Genomic DNA, 20,771 nt, shown 5'->3' with positions numbered 1-20,771 from the left:
AATTCCTCTTCTTGTTTATATCCTGCCCTTCCTCCCAAAGGAACCTTAGGCAGGGGAGTGCCCCCAAAGGTGTGTGATAGAGAGATTGGGGGGGGTTCTTGCCCGGTGTATCTCAGCAGCTTCCTGGAGCAGCAAGACAGGATGGGAGGTATCAAGTAGCCTGAGGAATTCTGGTTTGTTTGTCTCCTGGACTCACATGCTTCCTCACCACGTCATTGCTGTTGCCTCACTGGCATGGCTGATGCTAGACTCACAGCTGCAGAAGTCCCGGCCTGTTTTCTCTCAAGGAAAGCCTGCTTGGGGGGGCAGGGGAATTATCCAGGGCATCTCTGCTGTCAGGAGAATAAGAACATAGGAACATGAAGAGAGCCTTCCTGCTGGATCAGGCATTTGTTCTCACAGTAGCCACACAGATTTTTCTGCTAAGCTTGCGAAGCTGGGTGCAACAGCAACACTCTTTGCTCACGTGTGACTTTCATTTGGAGATAGACTGCCTCTGGCACTGGAGGCAGAGCATTGGCCCTCATGCCTGGTAGCCACAGATAGCCTTCTTGTCCTCCATGAATTTGTTAGATCGTGTTTTAAAGCCACCCAGGTTGGTGGCCTCACTGCCTGCTGCGGGAGGGGGCTCCATGGCTTAACTGTGCGCTGTGTGAAGGACTTTCTTTCTTATCTGTCCTGAATCTCAGGGACATTCATCTTCACTGGATGCCCTTGAGTTCTGCTGCTATGGTGAGAAAAGGAGAGAGAGAGAAAATCTCTATCCGCTTTCTTCACCCTGCACTTAAATCTTATGCACCTTTATCATGTCCTCCTCGCTTACTTTCATTTTTTTCTAAACCGGAAAGCCCAACTTTTGCAATGTTTTCCTCCCAGGGGAGGTTGCTCCATCCCCTTCAACTTTTCTTAACCTTTTCCAGCTCTACAATATCTTTGTTTTTTAGGTGATGCAATCTGAACTGTGAACAATATTCTTAAGTGTGGTTGCAAAATGTTCTGCCCTGTCCCTGTATGTTTGGGACAGCCTCCCACACCACCTGTGTGATCGAATCTCTCTTTAGAACCAAGCTTTTCCATGAACCCTTTTCTACAGCCCTTATGCTCTCTATGCTCTGCAGCAACTGAAATAACCACACATACATCCTGATTATTATTATTATTATTATTAATTACTGGGTCTTTACCCTCAGGTCAAGTTACACCATTAAAACACAGTATTTAAAACAGTTTAAAACAACATACAATTGCAGATACAAGGTGGGTCCTTAAAAGATATACCTCAAGTGTCATAGGTAAGGGCAAAGAGGTGCATATTGGAAGGTGCCAGAGACACCTCTGTGTGGAGGGAATTCCACAGCCTACACCTGCCTGCCTCCTCTTCCCTCTCCTTCAGCTGTCAGATCTCCCTTGTGTCAGATTTTAGATTGTAAGCTCCTTGGGGCAGGGACTCTGCAAAGCAGCAGGCAAATTGATGGCACTATATCAAGGCTGGAGAACTAACCTCAGGCCACCCCTCCTCTCAGAGGCCATAGCCCTGACTGGGCCTGCTTCACCCAGGCTTGAGAATTTTTGCCTGACTGAGATGAACCCCTATCATGTCTTGTGCTTGTCTGGATGGAGAACGGTGTGCAAGTAGGTGTAGAGCGTAGCCTGTCTCCCAGAGATAAAATTTACATTTGTTGCTCCACCTACTTTTGCCTCTGGCCCCGCCTGCCCCACATGTGGCCCTTGGAGGGTTGCCTAGAAGGGAGTGTGGCCCTCAGGCTGGAAGAGGATTCCCCTGCCCTTAGCTATGGAATCAGTTACCTTTCCAGTGCTGTGTGGGTACATCTATGGGACCCCACTTATACCCCCCTGCTGCATAACCACAATCCTTTCTCTCCCCCCGCACCCCACTCAATACTTGTGGGCTGTATCCCTGGAACTGTATCCATGGGAAGCTGGTTAGCCTTTCACGGGGCCAGTCCTTGCTCCCTCAACCCAGCCCTGTCTCTCTCTCCGCTGCAGTCCGTCAATGAGTTCCTGGAGTCCGTCGGAGCCCCCTTGGAGATCGTCGACGGCTTCATCGACAGCATCGCCGTCACCATCCCCTGGTCCGCCTTAGTCACAGAGAACTGCACCGTGGAAGTGAGCGGCCTGCAGATCACGTGCCGGCCGAAGTATCGTACTGGTGAGAACCGGAGGAGAGGGAGGGAGGGGACAGTACTGATCTGGAAGCTGGGGGTGGGCAAGTGGGCAGCCTCCTATCTGCCTCACCTGGTGGCTCTCTCTTCTCCCTCTGCCCTCCTGCAGCTGCCCCTGGCTCCGAGTCACAGAGCTGGGCATCATGCATGACCACCAGCATGCAGCTGGCACAGGAGTGCCTGAAGGAGCAGGCCGAGGAGCCCTCGGACACCCCCCAGCCCCTGGAGGGGCTCGAGATGTTTGCCCAAACCATTGAAACCGGTGAGTCCTTGGGCAGGGGGAAACGGGTGGCCGTTGGTGGTTTAGCAGCTCCTAGTGGGATTATTCCCACCCCCCACAGCCTGTTCCTGAAGGGGTGCAGGCAGGACTAAAGGAAGGGAGGTCCCCCCCTTTGTCCTTACCTGCCTGCCAGGCTTCTGACCCTCTGTTCTCCTTTGCTGTCTGCCAGTTTTGCGAAGGATTGAAGTCACCTTCTTGGACACTGTGATACGTGTGGAGCATGTGCCCAGTGGCTCACAGGGCAGCGTGGCCCTTGAGATGCACATCAAAAGGTAATTGGCTTTAAGGTGCTCAGGTGCTTTTTATTGGTAGAGAGGGGGAGGAGCTCCTGCTGCTTAGGATTCCAACCCCTCCATTCTGCCCCCCTCCCCACCTGGCTTTCCATTCCCGCCTCTCTCTTCTGTCCCTGCCCATTCTCAATCCTTATTGGGTTGTCCTGCGGGGTTCTCCCTCCCACTTTTTGTAGAAAACCCCAGGATTCCTCCCCCCTGCAAAGCCCTGCCCAAGCGTCTCTCTTGAACACAAACCCTGTGCTGTTTTGCCTGTGGGAGAGGCTGTCCCTTTCAGCCTAAATAGCAGGAATTGATGTGTGTATATGATTTTAACGTAGCTGAACAGCACATTTATAGCAGCGGGGGAACAGAGGGTGACCTCTCAAGACTAAGCAGACATTCAGAAAGGTCATGGTTTGAAATACAGCCCTTTTGGGGTAGAGAGGGGAGAGAAGACAAGGAGGACAGAATAGCTGAAGGGATTTCCCCAGGTAGGTAGAGCTTGGTCAACCATCACCAAAGGGTAGCTTGAGGGCTGCTTGTTCCCTCTCTGCCCCCAGCTGAGTTCTTGATGCTTTGGCTGTCTGCTGCCTGCCTTCCCTCCCTCCCTCCCCTCCCTCTGCCAGATTGGACTACTGTGACGAAGCCGTGAAGGAACCTGGGCAGGCAATCACCGTAGACATCCACCAGCCTCCACCGTTTGTGCACAAGATCCTGCAGCTGAGCGGGGTCCTGCTTTACTATGAGGAGTTTGCAGGTGGCGCGGGCGCCCACATGCCATCATCCCCTGTCCCAAAGGTACAGCCCCCTGGGGGGGCCTTCCTTGGCTTTCCTTGACTTTCATGGGTGTCAAAGCACTCTGTCCCTCTTGGGCTTCCCATCCACCAAGGGGTGAGGAGGGTGCGTGTTGCGGGCTTCCCTTTGTTCAGAACTGCCTCGTCTCTCCTCTCCACCCTAGGGGGCTGCCGATTCTTCAGAGTCCCAGGCGGAGGAGGCAGAGAAGGAAGAGGCTTCCCCCAGCTCTCTGCTTCAGATTGGCAGCTGCTCTGGATACACGGAGATGAGGATCAAGCTGAAGCAGAACGAGGCCTTTCCTGGGCCCAAGGTGAGTTTAAACGGTGCCTGAGGTTCTGCAGCCTTCCAGCAAACAGCTGATGCATGGGAAAGCCATGCCTTGTGTGAGCTTGGGGGGCTTTGTTGGACTGCTCTGCTGAGGCATAGGCAGCTGCACTCCCCCCCCCCCACCAGCAGAGCAGTTTAAAGAAGCCCACCCCGCCCTGTGCCTCGGCTGGCTTTGCACAGGCAGGCAGTTGGGCTGCCTCTTTCTCCTGCAAGGAAGAGGGGGCCTGCCAACAGAGGCTGCCTCTGGCTCATGAGGAGGCATGTTTTGAGCTTTCTCCCCCTCTCTTTGCGCAGCTGGAACTGGATGGGAAGATGGGGTCACTGCACCTCCTGCTTGCCCCCCAACAGATCCTATACCTGCTAGATCTTCTGTCTTCCCTGAACTTCTCTGGTGAGCTCTGTGCAACGTGGGTGGGAGGAGAGATGGAGAAAGAGCACCGTGCAAACCCACAAGAGGGTTGACCTCCTGCCCTGAAGAGATGGGGTTGATGTGGCTCCTTTGGTCCAGCCCAGCAAGGCCTGTCAGGGTAGCACATTTGAACCCATGCACGCCTTTTTCCCTTCCCTGGAGGAGGTGCCAACTTTTGCACTGGGAAAGGTGAGCCTTCTGCAGCCCTCCCCTAATCCTCTTCTCTCTCTTCTCCCTCTTCTCTCTCTCCCCCCCCCCCCCCCAAGAATCCAGCCTCTTGCAGGAGCAGCTGAGCAAGAGTCGCCCCCTTGACTCAGAGGACCTGAAGCTGATTGAGCAGGACCTCAGCCAACAGCTGCACTCAGGGCTGGGGGCTGGCCCCACCCGCCTGGAGGGGATGGAGACCTGTGTCGGGCTGGAGAACGGAGGTGACTGCTGCCGGGGGGTTGGGGAGCAGCTTTGCATGCAGGAAGATCCCAGGTGTCAAATCCCCAATAGCAGCTCCAGGCAGAGAGGCTGAAGAGCTGCTGCCAGTCAGTGCAGGCAGTACTGAGTGAGATAGACCAAGTCAGAACAGGGACCTAAGGCAGCTTCCTATGTTTCCACCTCTCCTCCTCCTTCATCCTGGGTACATCTACCAGGGCCAGGTTCAATCCCTTGCATTCCCCCTCTTAAAAGGTTTCAGGTAGCAGAAGGCTATATCCTCTGTCGCCTACTGAAGTTTGAGCGACCTTGAAATGAGGCCCCACTTGATTCCTGCTTGGTTTCCAGACAAGGTCTTGGCGTGTTCACTGGTCCCCTTGATGGATGGGACTGAGATGATCGCTGCTTTAGGACCACCACCCCTCTCCTTCTTGCCCCTCCTTGGCCAACTTTCCCTTCCTTTTCAGAGATGTTCTTCTCCATGGCTCCCATGACCAGCAGCGTGACCTCCGTGCGCTCAGCCAGCGAGCTCTCCGACATCGACCTGGACTCCTCCATGCACAGCGACGCTGGCACCAGCCGCCTACAGGCTCTGCCCTTCGCGCCAGGGGTAAGAGCCCCAGCAGGCTATGGGGGAAGGCAGAGGGATGGGTGACCCTGGGCATGTTTCCGGTGGGCTTGGACAGGTCATGCCTGAGGCCTGGGTGCCTGAGGAGTTTGGGCAGGAGGACCCAGGGGAAGTCCTCCTCGTGGGGGGGGGGGTGCTTCCTTTGCTCCCTATCCCATCGCATCACCAGCTGCCCAGGCACACAGCTTCAATGCTGCCCCCCCGAGTTGCCAGGGGGCATCTTAACACAGCTGGCCCAAGACAAAGGACAAACTGGCGCATCCTCCTCTCCATGTTCAGAAGCTGGCCAGACTGAGAGCTGATTCAGACTTCAGTGCTAGCAACAGGATAGCACCCCTTATCCCAGCATGCCTGAGGGCTGTGGACTAGTTTAGGGGGTGCAGAGGCCTCCCGCTTCTGCACACCACAGAGGGGAACCACCAAGGAGGCCGTGCTGCTGCCATCCCTCAGCAACTGCTGTCTTAGGCCTTTGCCTTCCTCTGCCCAATGGCCTTGTCGGTAGGCCTGCTCTGCTCCCAGAGCTACTTGCCCTGTTCTCAACTCCACCTTTCTCTCATCTCCACTCTGCCGGCCCCCACCCCACCCCGCACAGCTGATGTTGAGCAGTCCCAGGCGTTATGGACGGTCACCCTTTGCTGCCACCCTGCCGTGCCTCAACAAGATACCAAGTAAGATGGTTTAAATTGCAAATTGGTGGGAGAGAGAGGGTGGGATTGTGCAGCACTTCTTGATAAGCCCAAGTAGTGCCAGGGAGGAGGCAGGCGTGAGAGACCCGTGGGGTGTTTCCCCCCCCCTACTGGTGTTGAAGGGAGGACTGGTTGGTTAGTTAGTTAGAGCATTTGTACCCTGCTCTTCAGCCAGAAAGGCTCCCAGAGTAGGGTACTGATGCTCTAACTAACATACAGTCAAAACAAGGCAGTCCCTGCCTACAGGCTTACAATCCGAAGGAACGTGGCACACAAGGGGAAAAGAACAGGGAGGGAAGAGGAAAGCGAGAGAGAGGCGCTTGTAGGTAAGAAGCCATCGTTCCTTGTGACACTATAGAGGTGTAGCTTGTCCTGATTTTCAGTCAAATGAAGGCTACCAAGTAGCTTACAGATATCAGTAGTGAGACAGTCCCTGTTCTCAGCATTACAATCTAGCAGATGTGGCACTGAAGGAAAATGGCTTGGAGGGTAGGAGGAAAAAAAGTAAACTCGAGTGTTACAAAAGAAGAGACCTACTGCTTGGTATGCAGAAGTTCTGGTGTGTTCAGCACCTCCTTTTTAAAAATCTGTTTCATTGAGATCCTAGGGAGCTGCTGCCAGCCAGAGCAGACAGTGCTGGACTTGGTGGACCAGCAGTTGAACAGCTTCTTAAGAGTTTGTCCCAGCAATCTCTGGGGCAGCTGCGTCCAAGTTCAGGTCTTTCTGCTCCAAGACACTCTCTCTCTCTCTCTCTCTCTCCCTTGCATAGGCAAGACCAGCCACCCGCAACCCCCCTCTCTGGAGAACCAGCGGCCTGAGGTGTTGCTGCGGCTGACGATTGGAGGGCTCACTCTCACGCTGCTGCACCAGACCCCAGAGGCCCCACATCTCCAGCTGGCTCAGCGCTTCTTCTCCCAGCTTGGGGGCCTGAAGGACTCTGCCTTTGGGGGCCGGGATTTCCAGCCCCTGCGCCAGTGCTTTGAGGGGGCCTGCCCACGCAGCAACGTCAGGTGTGTATTGGGAACCGAAGGCCTGAGCACAGCAAAAAACAACCCTCCCAAGTGCTCTGCCCAGGCTCTGTGGTGTGTGTTTGTGTTACAACATTTGTTTAAATCGTGGTTCCCGAAGTAGGCAGTAGCAATGGGATTACCTAGGGGGGTTCTGCTGTAAGAGGCAAGGGGACAGAAGGGGGCTGCTGGAGGTGTAAATAACTATCAGACTTTGAAAAGCTGGCATAACTGGATCAAATTCATCAATATTGTTGAATTAATTAAACTAAATAGTTTTCATTGGATTTTGGATAAATGTGCAATTACAGTGGTGCCTCGCAAGACGAAAAGAATCCGTTCCGTGAGTCTCTTTGTCTAGCGGTTTTTTCATCTTGCAAAGCAAGCCCATTAGCGGATTAGCGCTATTAGCGGTTTAGCGGCTATTAGCGGCTATTAAAGGCTTAAGGGATTAGCGGATTAGCTGCTAAAAGGCTATTAGCAGCTTAGTGCCTTAGAAAAAGGGGGTGGGGAGCGGAAAAAAACCCCCAGGAATCGCAATACATTTTCGTCTTGCGAAGCAAGCCCATAGCAAATTCGTCCTGAGAAGCACCTCCAAAACGGAAAACCCTTTCGTCTAGCGGGTTTTCCGTCTTGCGAGGCATTCGTCTTGCGGGGCACCACTGTAATTGTTACAGTTTTGAGTTTCGCTGTGATATTATCTTCCTCAGTGGGTCATGCAAAGAATGCATTTGACAAGGTAGGGTGGGAGGTCCCGGGGTGAGTTTAGGAAACCAAGGGGGCATTGGCCTGGACAAGTTTGGGAACCACTGGATTGCCATTCCACTTGGCTTGCAAAAATGTATCATAGAATCAGAAGGATCCCTGAGGATCATCTAGACCAACCCCTTGCAATGCAGGAATATGCAGCTGTCCCTTGCAGGGATTGAACTTGCAACCTTGCTGTTATCAGCGCCATGCTCTAACCGACTGAGCTATCCTGAGCTAGTAGACATCCTACAGTGGATGTGACTTAATGAGAGTAGAGCCTGCTGGAACAGGGATGGTGGGAGTTGTAGTCCAACCGCACCCGGAGGCTCCCTGGGTCCCCACCCCTGCTGTTCTTCGCTGCCAGCAGGCAAGGGACATTCCCTGCACCTGCGCTTGCCACATTTGCGATCTGGGTGTCCGTTTGCCTCTTCCAGGCTGACTGGGGCCGCCGTGCAGATCAGCTGCGAGCACAAGGCCTCTGGGCAGCTGCACATGTTCAGCTGGGATGCATCCTTTGGGCTCCTGGAGATCTTGGAGTGCCTGTGGACGGACGACAGGACGCAAGCCAAGCCAGAGTACACCGAGGTGAGGGCTGAGCCGCATCAAGGGGAGTGCAAGAGCAGGGGCACCTGGGTGCTGCTCACTCCCCCCTCCCCATGCCCACTTGCACTTCCTGCCCGAGACGAACTGGAGGCTCCCCAGAGCCCTGGCTGCATTGGTGCCACCAACAAAGCTATCAGTGGAGCAGCCGCCTGTCAGATGAAGAGCATGGGGTTCTTTTGTCAGAGGGCGTCCTTGGTAAACCGGTTTCACTTCCTTCTCAGCTGCTGGTCTTCGCCACCCCTAGTGCCTTTCCCTACAGCCAGTCGCCTCGCCCCTGTGCCCGTCTCCAAACCAAGCATTCGGAGAAGAGGCCTTCCTCCTCCAAGGTGAGTCTCCCAGCAGGCAGGGGGCTTTTTGCGCAGATCCAGCAGCAAATTTCTTTCCCCTTTGCAGTCGCTGGAGAAATTCTGGGTAGCGGCGGGTGGAGCCTTCGTCCTCCTTGGGAAACCCTAAGTGCATGAGTGTGTCCTGTTATGTCCCACCAACACCCTTGAAGAGCAAGGAAAGTGCTTTGCCAGGGACTGGTGGGCTGGTTTGCCCCGCAGGCCACAAGTTAGCCACCCCGACTCAAAAAGCGGCAATGCAGGCACCAGGTGAGCCAGCCTCTCTGGGAAGGTCATTCCATACCTTGGGAGCGTCGTGGCAGAAAAAGGCCTCTCCCTGGCTGGGAACTGCAGGAATCCTCCGTGTTTCATTTTGTTTCTGAAAAATACTTCCAGAAAAGAGTTAACCTGGATAAAATTAAAATGAAAGCCGGACAGAGCCAGGTCCCAAGTCTAAACCAGCCTGTGGCTTTCCAGGTGTTTTTAGACTCCTGACTCCTATTAGCCGAAGGCTGCAAAGGCAAAGGTGTTGCAGTCCGATGGGACCCGGAGAGCCTCAATGCAACCTAAGACTTGGGCCAAGCCTGGGTTAGCAAAGCTCTTGTTTTTGCTGGGGAGACCCCTGCAGCTCCCCAACTCTTGCCGCTGTGCTTCCAGAGCCGCCTTGCCAAGGTCCCTGCCAAGCAAACGGTGGAGCTGGTGGCCGAGCTGGACGACTTCTGCTCAGACGTGGACCTGGCGACACTCGACCGCCTTTGCTCGCTGCTGTGCTGTGCCACGACGCCCTCCACGCCAGCCTGGCCTCCTCCCGAGGCACACTTGGTAAGTGGGGGGCGGAGCAGACTAGTAGGCCACGGCGCCTGCTTCTCCCCGCCCCCCCCCCAGGAAGAGCCTCCTCTAATGGTTTTCTAATGGTTTTCTCTTCCCCACCCCGCTCCTGGCTGGGCGCCAGGCAGATTCTCCCCCTGCTGCCAAGTGGCAGGCAAGTGTGCGACTGGCAGCGCCCAAGGCCACCCTGAGGCTGCAGTTCCCGATCCCGGACCTCCGTCCGTGGCCCGAGAGGCGGCCCTGGGCCCAGAAGGCCGTGCGGCAGGAGAGCCTGCGCCTGGATCTGGCCGGCGTGGAGCTGCAGGTGGAGCTCGGGCTGGCAGGCGTCACCCAGCTGGAACTTGCCTTCAGTGACCTGCATGGTAAGGAGAGGCTGCTGCAGGAGCCCTGCTCCCTCCCTCCAAAACGATCCCCATTGGATTTCTCCCTGCAGCTGCCAAGTGGGCGAGGGCAGACGTTGCCGGCGTCTAAACATTGCCTGTATCTGGGCAAGTCAGAGGTGGACACGCCCCCTGGTACAAGGTGGCATTTGTGTATGCAAGATTCAGCCTCTGAGGAATGCCCCTGTTGTGACAAAGGGAGGCATTGCCCTCTCCCACCCACTTCTTTGTCCAGCTGCAACACAACAACCCTGCAGTGCTGCCAGCGGTGGGTCTTACTTGCCAGTAGTTGCTGCCGCCCCCTCCCACTTACTGCCGCAGCTCAGACAAGAGGGGACCTGGGACGCGCCAAAGCAGTTAACATTTCCTTGCTGGAAAGGTGGGATTTAAATTCAGTAAATAAACATAAATTCCAAGATCCATGCCCCAACAAGTTGTGAATGCAAGGAGTGGTGGTGGTTTGATGTGGTTTGGGTGCCAGCTTTGGCGCGGGTCTCCTTTCGCCCGGGAGTGGGGATCTGAATCCTGATGCTGTTTGGGTGATTTGCAGGCACGTACGAAGGCGCTGAGAAGCTGGCCGTGCCATGCTTGCGGGTCGGCAAAGCCCCCGACCTATCCGCCAAAGGGACGGGGAAGAAGTACCTCCTCCCCAAGTAAGTCTGGCAACCTCCCTTTGCTACAGCAGCCAGGGTGTGCTTGGGTGCTGCCTTGGCAAGGGCATCCTGCTCTCTGTCCCGACGTCTTGGGTCTTTTTTGGGGGGGGGGAAGCATCCACAAAGGTTCTGGCCCCTCTCTCCAGCACTGTCCTCTCCCCCTGGCAGAATCGCGTTGACCCTCCGCTCTCGGGCCAGCGACACTCCCTGGGACTTGGCCCTGGCGAAGCCCGGAGAGATGGAGCTGTCGACGGCCGAGAGCCCCTGCGAGCTGAAGCAGCCGGAGCCTTCGCCCTTCTCCTCCAAGCGGACCATGTACGAGACGGAGGAGGTGAGAGGGTGAAGTGACCCAGGGGGTGGCGGGGTGTGTGTGTGTGTGTGTGTGTGTGTGTAGCTGCTAATAACCTAAGGGTGGGTCTGCTGGACCAGGCCAATGGCCCACCTAGACCAGCATCCGCTTCTCGCAGTGGCTAACCAGATGCCGCCATGCGAAGCCCGCAAGCAGGACCCAAGAGCAAATCTCCCTTCTTGTGACTTCCAGCAACTGGGATTCGGAACCCTTGCAGGTTTTGGCTGTGGGGGCAAAGCCCAGCCATCCTGGCTAGCAGCCATTGATCACCTTCCCCTCCTCCGTGTATATGTCAGGAGCTCGTCCTACACTCGAGTAGGACCCTGGCAGAGACACATGCCCGACTGGCATGATCTCTCCCTCCTGGTCGATCGTTCGGGAGCTTCAAAAGCTTTCTTCAACCCAAGCATCACAGCGACCGATGCCAACAGACATCGGCACACTTAGGGATCTGCAGAGTCTGCGCAGTTCGCGTAACAGACCTCAGCATTTTGGCTAATCTACTTTATTTACATATAAACACACACGGAGCATTGCAACATGGCTCCCTCTCTCCCTAGCATCAGACAGCAAAGAGAAAAAACAAAGGACAATAGTCCCACTTCACAGAACACAGTAACACAAACATCCTGTCTCCGTCGCTTCCCACTTTGTGGAGTCAAAACATATACTGTCATGTGATAGACAACAATCCCATGACTGCAATCACGGAGCAGGAATTCTAACAGTATGTGCCCCCTTGTGGTGGGAGTTTTGCAGCTCCACTGTGTGGCGTTGGCACCAGCTTCCTGCCAGCTTCTGATCCACCCTGCCCCTCCACCTTTCCCCTCTAGATGGTGATCCCTGGAGATGCTGAGGAGATGGCGGAATTCCAGAGCCAGACGCTGGAGGCCTCTCAGTATGCCCTGGAGGTGACCTTCCCCACCATGCACATCTTCCTCCCCAGTAAGGACTTCTACGAGAGCATCTACAACAGGTCAGTGTCCCGTGCGCCTGGGTGTCCAGGGGTTGGGGGCAGCAGGAGCCCCTGAGCAAGTTGGGCATGTCCTCCTCGAGGCTCTTCTGCACAACGGGTACTCAGAAAGCAGAATTTGTCCTTTCCATCGGGGGAATGGGAGGAATCTGCCTCAGACCAGGTCAGGCCATTTGTCCATGTGGACCAGTATTGTCTGCTCTGACTGGCAGCATCTCTCCAGGTTCTTTCATATTTCCTGATTGCTACCTGCTCACTGTTGTTGGAGATGCTGCCAGGGACCTAGCCCGCCTGCAGGACACCTGCTCTGCCATTGAGCTTGTGGCCCTTCCCTTGGTTCGAAACAAGACCTTCTGGGCATCTCTCTCTCTCTCTGCCCTGCATGGCCATGATTGACACCGCGCTCTGACCCTCTAAGCTAGCTGGTGGGCTCTGCAGCCCCTGATATTTGCTGCATGCTTGGGATAGGCTGCAGGGGTGGGGAGCCTGTGGTCATAAGGACAACAGAAATGTAGCTCTTGATATCTTAGTCTTCCATGAATTCGTACAAACCTCTTTTAAAGCCATCCAAGTTGGTGGTCTTCACTGCCTCCTGTGGGAGGGAGTTCCACAGTTTAACTCAACTTATTCACATATTGCAGAGTTTCTTATGTATTATTATTACTATTATAATTTATTAAATTTATATACTGCCCTTCACCAAAAGATCTCAGGGCTACCCTGTGAGGTGAGGCTGAGTTGACTGGCATCCAAGGTCATCCAGTGAGTTTCTTGGCCAAGAGGGGATTGAGCCCTGATCTCACCTAGGTCTTTGTCCCGCACTAACCACTACACCACACTGCCATGGGACAGGCTATTCATGCTGACCTTCTTTTCCTCCTCTAGGATCAATAATGATCTCCTGATGTTCGAGTCCTTCAGCCCACCCCCCACCCCCTCCGAGCTTCTGGGGGGCGCTGGGTCCACAGCAACCCCCTTTGTTGGAGAAGCAGCCGTGGACACCCGCTGGCAGGAGAACTTCAAGATGTGCAAGTCGGCCTTTAAGCTGGGTGAGGGAGGGCACCCCTGTGTCAGAGGGTGGGGGGTGGGAGGGAAGGGGAGGGAGGAAGGGGGGTCTTAGTACACACGAGTTCCTTTGAGAGGCAAGACTGGGTCTCGGCCATCACCATCTTGCAACCTGGCTTAGCATGCTTTATAGTCTGCCTGGACTTGGCGGGGGGGGAGGGCAGCAGGAATCAGGCTCTATTCTGGGCAGTGCAGAGGTTTTTTGGGTCTGTAAAAAAATGCCTTCCCCGCCTTCCTCTCCCTGCCTTCCAGATTCTGACTCTGAAGATGAGGATTCTCACTTCTACTCCGTGGATGAGGCAGCACAGCGGAAGAAGGGGGAACAGAGGAGCCCCTTTCCCCAGAGTTGTGTCTCTGTTGTGCTCTCTGTGGGGAAGGGGCGGGTCACAGCCCTGTGCGATGCCAAGGTAAAGGGGGGGGGGAGGGAAGAGAGAGAAGGTTACAGGCTGACCACTCATGTGACTCTGAGATGAGGGAGGTGTTATTTATTTTATCTGATGCTATTTTAATTATAAAGCATTCATAAACTGTTCAGCATTTTAATAATTCCTAAGCAGTATGGGGGGGACATGGGTGGCACTGTGGGTTAAACCACAGAGCCTAGGGCTTGCCGATCAGAAGGTCAGCAGTTCGAATCCCCCGACGGGGTGAGCTCCCGTTGCTCGGTCCCTGGTCCTGCCAACCTAGCAGTTCGAAAGCACAAAGTACAAGTAGATAAATAGGTACCGCTCTGGCAGGAAGGTAAATAGTGTTTCCGTGCGCTGCTCTGGTTTGCCAGAAGCGGCTTAGTCATGCTGGCCACATGACCCGGAAGCTGTACGCCGGCTCCCCCAGCCAATGAAGCGAGATGAGGGCCGCAATCCCAGAGTCGGTCACGATTGGACCTAATGGTCAGGGGTCCCTTTACCTTTACCTTTTAAGCAGTATGGGAAGCTTTCAACTAGGTACTGTGGCTAAATTTGGGAAGGGGCATTAAATCTTAGGTTTGGCATAGACCCTTTAGCTTGTTGGCACGGCTGCTGTGTGCTCCCTGCAAACTAGGGCTTGCTTGAGCCACTAGGGCTTCCTGAGCTCTTGACCATGGTCCTTCGTCCTTTGGTCCTGGCCCATGGCTCCTGGTTGCCAGCTCACCTTGCGCTCTTGCCAATCAGATTCCTGTAGGAAACCCCCAGGAAGGATTCGAGCTCAAGAGCCTTCTCCCCTTCTGTCGCTTCCAGCAAGTGGAATTCAGAAGCATTGCAGCCTCCAACCGCAGAGGCAGAGCCATCGTGGCTCCATGAATTTGTCTGTTCCTCTAAAGTCATCCAAGTTGGTGACCGTCACTCCCATCTCTCTCTCTCTCTCTGGCTGTGCAGGGCGAGGGGGGCAAGAAGCTGGAGGGATCTCACGGCGAGCTGGTCCTGGACGTGGAAAGCGGCAGCCTCTTCAGCGTCTCGCGGTACAAGGGTCGCGAGGACCTCGGCTACTTCTGCATTGAGGCCGAGAAAGTTGCACTTTATCACAAGGGTAGGGCTCTGGCCCCTGGGCTGCGAAGGGGGGATAGGGGTGTGCCAGGGTCAGTAGGTACTTGTGGCTGGCTGGGAGGGGTGGTGGCCACATCAAATAGAGGTTAACCCCCTGTGATCCATCCCTGATAAGGCATCATTTCTCCTTGCCAAATAAGGAGGGATTTGGGACTCTGAAGGAGGAGCTGTTCCTTGGAGGAGAAGGTTGCAAACCTCTAGGAAATGTTAACCCAGGATGTCCTCTCTTGTCCCTGCAGCTGTGGTGGAGGACTACCTCATGGCGGAGCATCTGGAAATCTCCAACTTTTTGCCCCCGGAGGGGCTCAACCCCACCATTTATGCCTCCCAGGAGGGCCCCATCACCTGGCCCTTGGGGAGCAAGAAGGACGGGCCCCTGAAGATGCTCTCCCTGGCTATCCAAATCAATCTGGATTTGCAGAAGAACATCAAGGTATTGAGACCGTTGGATCCATCTTCCCCGCAGATCAGAAGGAGGGAAGGGGGAGCCCTTTGGGCTGTCGGTGGGGCGATCTTTGGAACTTCCTCTTCCAAACCTGGGGGAAGATTTGTTTTCTTTTATTCCTGTCCCATCATTCATGGCCAGCAGCTTGCAAGGTGATAGGTAGGACCACGCTGAGCCAATAAAGGTGGTTGAGTCAGAGGAAATGTCTCTGTCTAGTGCCATTCATTTGTTAAACTGATAGGCGGCTTCGTAGCATAAAGCCACCCAAGTGGTGTATACAGTAAAAAGCACAAGCTCTAAGGATCAATTCATTGAACTCTGAAATGCATGACCCCCAAGCCACACAAGAGCCATATTTTCATGAGCTGTTCCTTCACAGCTTGCATAACTTTCAGGTAGCACAGAGGCTGAGCCCATGGGTCCCAGTTCATTAATCCTACCACACCTGCCTAATAGGGATCTTCTCAGTGGGGGCTCCCCCATTCATGGAATGCTCTCCCCAGGGAGGCATGCCTGGCACCGTCACTATGTTTTTTGGGAAAAAACATTCTCCTTCTCCCAGGCTTTTGGATCTGCTCTTTTGTGGGGGGTGGGGTTTATATTATTTATTAAAATATATGGAACCATATCATATTCTCATATATGTGTGTGTGTGTGTGTGTGTGTGTATAAATATGGGGTGTGTGTGTGTGGTTTTGCAACAATAAAACCATAAAACCATGCAATAAAACCATAGAAAAGTAAAAAAACTTGAGTTGGATCTGCTAATATTTATTTGTATTACTGGTGTATTTCAGGTATAGTTTTATTCTATACCTGTTTTGGCACCTGGCCTTTTGATTGTGGTTTGTTTTTTTAAAGTTGCTTTGAGTTCTCTCTTCTGAAAAACAACAACTAATAAATAATAATAATAATTTAAACGGGGACAGGGGGAATAGTGAGGTTGGGACATCCCAGATGAGCTGCTTCAATACTTCCAACGTTACCCAGGTTGCTTTCTCATCATCCGTCCCTACCTGGTCAGGGTGTTGTGCAATGGGCTCCTCCCACTGAGAAAAAATCAGAGGCAAAGTGTGCCTTTCAAGGTGGCGAGGCTGCGTGTCTGAATGTGGCCTGAGACCCCCGTTTCTTCCTTGTCTGTTTCAGGAGTTCCTGGTGACGCTGCGGCTCGAAGGGGCCACCATGCGGCATCACATGGCCCTGACCCACCAGAGCTGGTACACACAGGTGAGGTCTGCCCCCCCCCCCAAGGGCTGTCTGGTCTGTGTAGAGAGGCAGGTTGTGCACCGTGAAGGGTTGAGCATGATTCTTGACCCAGAGGAGTTCCACACTTCGCGTGATGGGGAAGGAGATGTCCTCTGGGTCTCTGCTGCCATAGAGGGCTGTCAGCGTTGACCGGTCTCATGCCAAGGGTGTGTGTCCCCCAAATCTGACTGTGCTCATCTGTCCCTTCAGTTGATTGACTTCCTGGATGTCCTGGATGACCCCATCCTGGGCTTTGTGCCCCCCACGGTCATCACAGTGCTGCACACCCACCTGTTCAGCTGTGCTGTGGATTACAGGTATTTATTGGGATATAGGAAGCTGCCAGCTCAGACCGTCGGTCCATTGAGCTCATTATGGCCAACGTGGTGCCCCGGAAACCATCCCTTGGTGCCCATGAAGCCTCAGAAGAGCCCCCTACCCTGTCACTGCCTTCTTGGTCACAAGGGAATAAGGATGATGAAGGTCTTCCCACCCCCATCCTCCCTTGAACAAGTACATAGAGCTGAAGGAGGAAGTGGGGAAGAATGGCACTCTTTCCCACTTCCTCTTTCAGCTCTATGTGTTTTTCAAGACTCAGATTAATTCTATTGGGTCCACTTTTGGCCCAGATCCCCTGCAGAAGTATGTGCAACATCTTTCTGTGACGGGAAGAGAAGTGACCAGAGGAGGCAGCCTCTTCCTGCTACCCACAGAGGTTCAGGTGACTTTTGGGGTGGGAAGACAGCAGCCACTGTCCAACACCCCTGGTACACTTGAGGGCTGTCTTCTCTCCTGCAGGCCTCTCTACTTGCCAATCCGGGTCCTCATCACAGCCGAGACCTTCACCCTCTCCAGCAACATCATTGTGGACACGTCCGTCTTCCTCCTCCGGTGGGTCTCAACCTCCTACCCTGCTCCTTCCCAGAGTCCTTTTGCTTGCACAAAGAGGAGACCTTGAGACCAGCTGGTTGCAGTCTATGTGACGCACTGGAGGGGGGAGGTCTAGGGCTGAGACAGCTGCTATGATTGCCCGTAGGTAAAGGGTAAAGGGACCCCTGACCATTAGGTCCAGTCGTGACTGACTCTGGGGTTGCGGTGCTCATCTAGCTTTATTGGCCGAGGGAGCCAGCGTACAGCTTCCGGGTCATATAGCCAGCATGACTAAGCCACTTCTGGCGAACCACAGCAGCGCACGGAAACGCCGTTGACCTTCCCGCCGGAGCGATACCTATTTATCTACTTGCACTTCGACATGCTTTTGAACTGCTGGGTTGGCAGGAGCAGGGACCGAGCAACGGGAGCTCACCCCGTCGCGGGGATTCGAACCGCTGACCTTCTGATCAGCAAGTCCTAGGCTCTGTGATTTAACCCACAGCACCACCCGCGTCCCTTATTATTGCCCATACTTGGAACTTAATTACTTGCACCCCCCCAAAGAGCACAAGGTAGTTTGTCTGCTTCCCTCTCTGCCCCCACCTATTTTATGAGGTCAGTTGGGGCAACAGATGGTGACTGGCTCAAAGCCACCCAGTCCCTTCTACGGCTGCCTAGCAGGTTTTGAGCTGTTTAATTCACAACAACCCTGTGAGGTAGGATATATCCCGCCCCCGTCCCAAGGGTTTCCCCCTCTCTATTGTGTCCTCCTAACGACTCTGCAAGGGAGGTGAGGCTGGGAGACTGGCCCAAAGCCACCCAGTAAGTTGGGTGGCTAAGTGGGGATTTCACCCCTGGCTCTCCCCAGCCCTAGCTCAGCCTTCTCCAGCATTTCTCACTGCTGGGGATGATGGGAGTTATAACCCCCACAGCAGCATCTAGAGGGCCTCACTTTGGGAGAGGCTTACCACCACCACCGCTGAGCGCTTGGAGGCAGCTGCGGGCAAAGGCTCTTCCTTGGTTGGCATAACTGGCTGGCAAAGCGGGAGTAGGTGCTGCAGATCAGGTGCCTTCCCCCTTTGGAACACCCCCAGTTTCTGCCGGCACAACATAAGCAGCTATTGGCCTCTCTTGACGTGTTTCTCCTAGGATGCTGCTAACCAGCCACCCTGTTCTCCCCGCAGGTTCATTTTGGACGACTCGGCCCTTTACCTCTCAAACAAATGCGACACAGAGATGGGCGACCTGAGGAGAGGTAACGTTGCTGGGCTTTGGCTCTCCCTACGTAAGAACATGAAAAGGAGAGCCTGCTGGATCGGGCCCATGGCCCATCTAGTTCAGCATCCTGTTCTCAGGGAGCACCTGAAGAGCTATGCATCCCCTGCCCTCACCTTTACCTGCAGAGATGCCGGTGGTCCCATCTGGGACCTTCTGCAGGCAGAGCGGCTTCTCTGATGCTGTAAGTAATGTTCCTCTCTCTGTCTCCCGGTCTCAGATTATGTTTGCGTTGTGGATGTGGACCTTCTGGAGCTGGTGATCACCACGTTTAAGGGAGCCACGACGGGGAAGCTGGTGAGTTCCGAGAGGCCTTTATGGGGGACGCGAGGAGCCACCTTGCAAGGAGGGTTTGCGTCTCTAGTCCAAGTTGCTGGCTTTCTGTGTAAGTCCCTTCCGTGGGGAGCAGAAGTCCTGACTCATCAGGGCTGGGAAAGGGGCTGATGGGAACGTCTTCCATCTCCTTTTGAGACGTGGGCAAAAATAACCTAAGAGGAGCTTTCCGGATCAGGCCTCTTGTCATAGACTCAGAGTTGGAAGGGACCTTGAGGGTCATCTGGTTTAAACCCCTGCAATGCAGGAATTTCAGCTAAAACATCCCTGACAGATGGCCACCCACCCAACCTCCACTGTGGAACAGCTCTCACTGTCAGAAAGTTGTTACTGATGTTTAGTCAGAAATATTATTTATTTATTTATTTATTTATTTATTTATTCATTCATTCCCCACCCATCTGGCTGGGTTTCCCCAGCCACTCTGGGCAGCTTCCAAAAAAGTATACAGTGGTCTATTAAAATACACTGATCCACTATAACATTTGTGTTAACATACACCAAGATAAAATTGCTAGTGTCTCCCTTGGCATAACACATGATGAACCTGGTATAAGAAACAATCCCATACTGTTTCTACCAGGAATGAAAATCACCTTCCTTGTAACTTCAAGCCCCTGGTTTGAGTTCTACCTCCAGAGCACTGTTCTCTCAGCGGCTGCCCAGATGCCCGTGGGAAACTGGCAGGCAGCATCTGAGTGCAAGCGCCCTCTCCTCTCCTGTGGCACTCAGAAGCACCGCTGCCTCTAGTCATGGAGCAAAAGCATCCTGGCTTGTTGCCATCCAGGCCTCGTCCTCCTTAACAATAGCTTCCCCCTCCATGAACATTTAATACACGTACCACATTTTATCATTTTAGATGGCCAGGCAGAGCACAGCTGTTGTGGCCAGCAGCCATCGATAGCCCATGAATTTCTCCAATCCTCGTTTTAAACATCCACACTGGTGGCCAGCAAGAAGACATTTGTCTGGGTCGATTTCTTTTCTTTCTTTTTTTAACACACAATCTCTCTCTCTCCTGCTTTGGTGCAGACTCGCCCTCTGTTTGAGCTCCGCTGCTCCAACAACGTGGTCCATGTGCACACCTGTGCAGATTCCTGTGCGGCCCTTGCCAACCTCATCCAGTACGTGGTGAACAATGGGGACTTGCACCCCCCGCCCCACCATGACAGCCCCACAGAGATCGCCGGCCAGAAGGTGCAGGTGAGTGCCAAGTGGGCGCGGGGAGGGCAGTTGAAACGGGGCCTGGGGTTGCTGCCACCTCCAACCATAAGCTTATGTTTTTAGTTTTTTATTTGGACCATTTATATACTGCTCGTAGTTAAACAAAACTCTTTTAAGCGGTTTACAACATGGGCTAAAACATCTTAAACCCTGACCATTAGGTCCAGTCGTGACCGACTCTGGGGTTGCGCGCTCATCTCGCTCTATAGGCCGAGGGAGCCGGTGTTTGTCCGCAGACAGCTTCTGGGTCATGTGGCCAGCATGACTAAGCCGCTTCTGGTGAACCAGAGCAGCACACGGAAATGCCGTTTACCTTCCCGCCGGAGTGGTACCTATTTATCTACTTGCACTTGTCGTGCACTTGTCGTGCTAGGTTGGCAGCAGCAGGGACCGAGCAACAGGAGCTTACCCCGTCACAGGGATTCGAACCGCCGACCTTCTGATCGGCAAGTCCTAGGCTCTGTGGTTTAACCCACAGAACCACCCACATCCCTTAAAACATCTTAAATAATCAGCAAGTGCCAAAACGAAAAGGAGAGAATTTCTATGTTCTATAAAACTTAACTAAATAGAGTAACCTCATCAGTATCAGAATAAACATTGCCACATAAAAATCAGCTGCAAAAAATGCAAGGAAAATCCATAGTAAAGGACTAAGTCCAAGCATCCCCTAAAAGACCAGGAAGCAAAATAATTAAAAACGAAAATGAGCTAAACAGTATAAATTTCACTTTAAAAACAACAACAACAAAACACCTGATTTGCAATGAAGCAAAATAAAATCAACTCATTCTTCCCCACCACCATACACCAATCAATCATCCCATTAAATGAATGGAGCCAATAAATGCCCAGCTCCCTATTCAGCAATTTGCACAACTTCATCTGCATTTTTAGCTGTAGTTAGATTAAGTGGCAG

The 20,771-nt window shown here is 53.6% G+C and overlaps 1 protein-coding gene across 1 annotated transcript in view; it reads left to right on the top strand.

The window, feature by feature from the left end:
- The window catches only part of ATG2A (autophagy related 2A), a gene marked incomplete at its 5' end in the record, with an annotated part of 38,534 nt that overhangs the window by 3,334 nt on the left and 14,429 nt on the right, over positions 1 to 20,771 (top strand). Inside the window, 27 exons of the mRNA XM_083417137.1 lie at positions 2,008 to 2,170; positions 2,293 to 2,445; positions 2,633 to 2,735; positions 3,362 to 3,533; positions 3,694 to 3,840; positions 4,152 to 4,248; positions 4,533 to 4,694; positions 5,157 to 5,299; positions 5,910 to 5,985; positions 6,773 to 7,013; positions 8,195 to 8,345; positions 8,585 to 8,689; positions 9,344 to 9,508; positions 9,639 to 9,876; positions 10,445 to 10,547; positions 10,716 to 10,878; positions 11,730 to 11,872; positions 12,755 to 12,918; positions 13,187 to 13,341; positions 14,290 to 14,440; positions 14,697 to 14,890; positions 16,049 to 16,129; positions 16,358 to 16,464; positions 16,946 to 17,038; positions 18,205 to 18,275; positions 18,516 to 18,592; positions 19,661 to 19,831. Coding sequence (XP_083273263.1) covers positions 2,008 to 2,170; positions 2,293 to 2,445; positions 2,633 to 2,735; positions 3,362 to 3,533; positions 3,694 to 3,840; positions 4,152 to 4,248; positions 4,533 to 4,694; positions 5,157 to 5,299; positions 5,910 to 5,985; positions 6,773 to 7,013; positions 8,195 to 8,345; positions 8,585 to 8,689; positions 9,344 to 9,508; positions 9,639 to 9,876; positions 10,445 to 10,547; positions 10,716 to 10,878; positions 11,730 to 11,872; positions 12,755 to 12,918; positions 13,187 to 13,341; positions 14,290 to 14,440; positions 14,697 to 14,890; positions 16,049 to 16,129; positions 16,358 to 16,464; positions 16,946 to 17,038; positions 18,205 to 18,275; positions 18,516 to 18,592; positions 19,661 to 19,831 — 3,789 coding nt within the window. The remainder of the gene's footprint in view (positions 1 to 2,007; positions 2,171 to 2,292; positions 2,446 to 2,632; positions 2,736 to 3,361; positions 3,534 to 3,693; positions 3,841 to 4,151; positions 4,249 to 4,532; positions 4,695 to 5,156; positions 5,300 to 5,909; positions 5,986 to 6,772; positions 7,014 to 8,194; positions 8,346 to 8,584; positions 8,690 to 9,343; positions 9,509 to 9,638; positions 9,877 to 10,444; positions 10,548 to 10,715; positions 10,879 to 11,729; positions 11,873 to 12,754; positions 12,919 to 13,186; positions 13,342 to 14,289; positions 14,441 to 14,696; positions 14,891 to 16,048; positions 16,130 to 16,357; positions 16,465 to 16,945; positions 17,039 to 18,204; positions 18,276 to 18,515; positions 18,593 to 19,660; positions 19,832 to 20,771) is intronic.

The sequence above is a fragment of the Podarcis tiliguerta genome (genome assembly GCF_965153285.1).
Source record: "Podarcis tiliguerta genome assembly, chromosome: 16".
Lineage (NCBI taxonomy): Eukaryota > Metazoa > Chordata > Lepidosauria > Squamata > Lacertidae > Podarcis > Podarcis tiliguerta.
The sequence above is the reverse complement of the archived record's forward strand: the minus strand, read 5'-3'. Positions and strand labels throughout refer to the sequence as shown.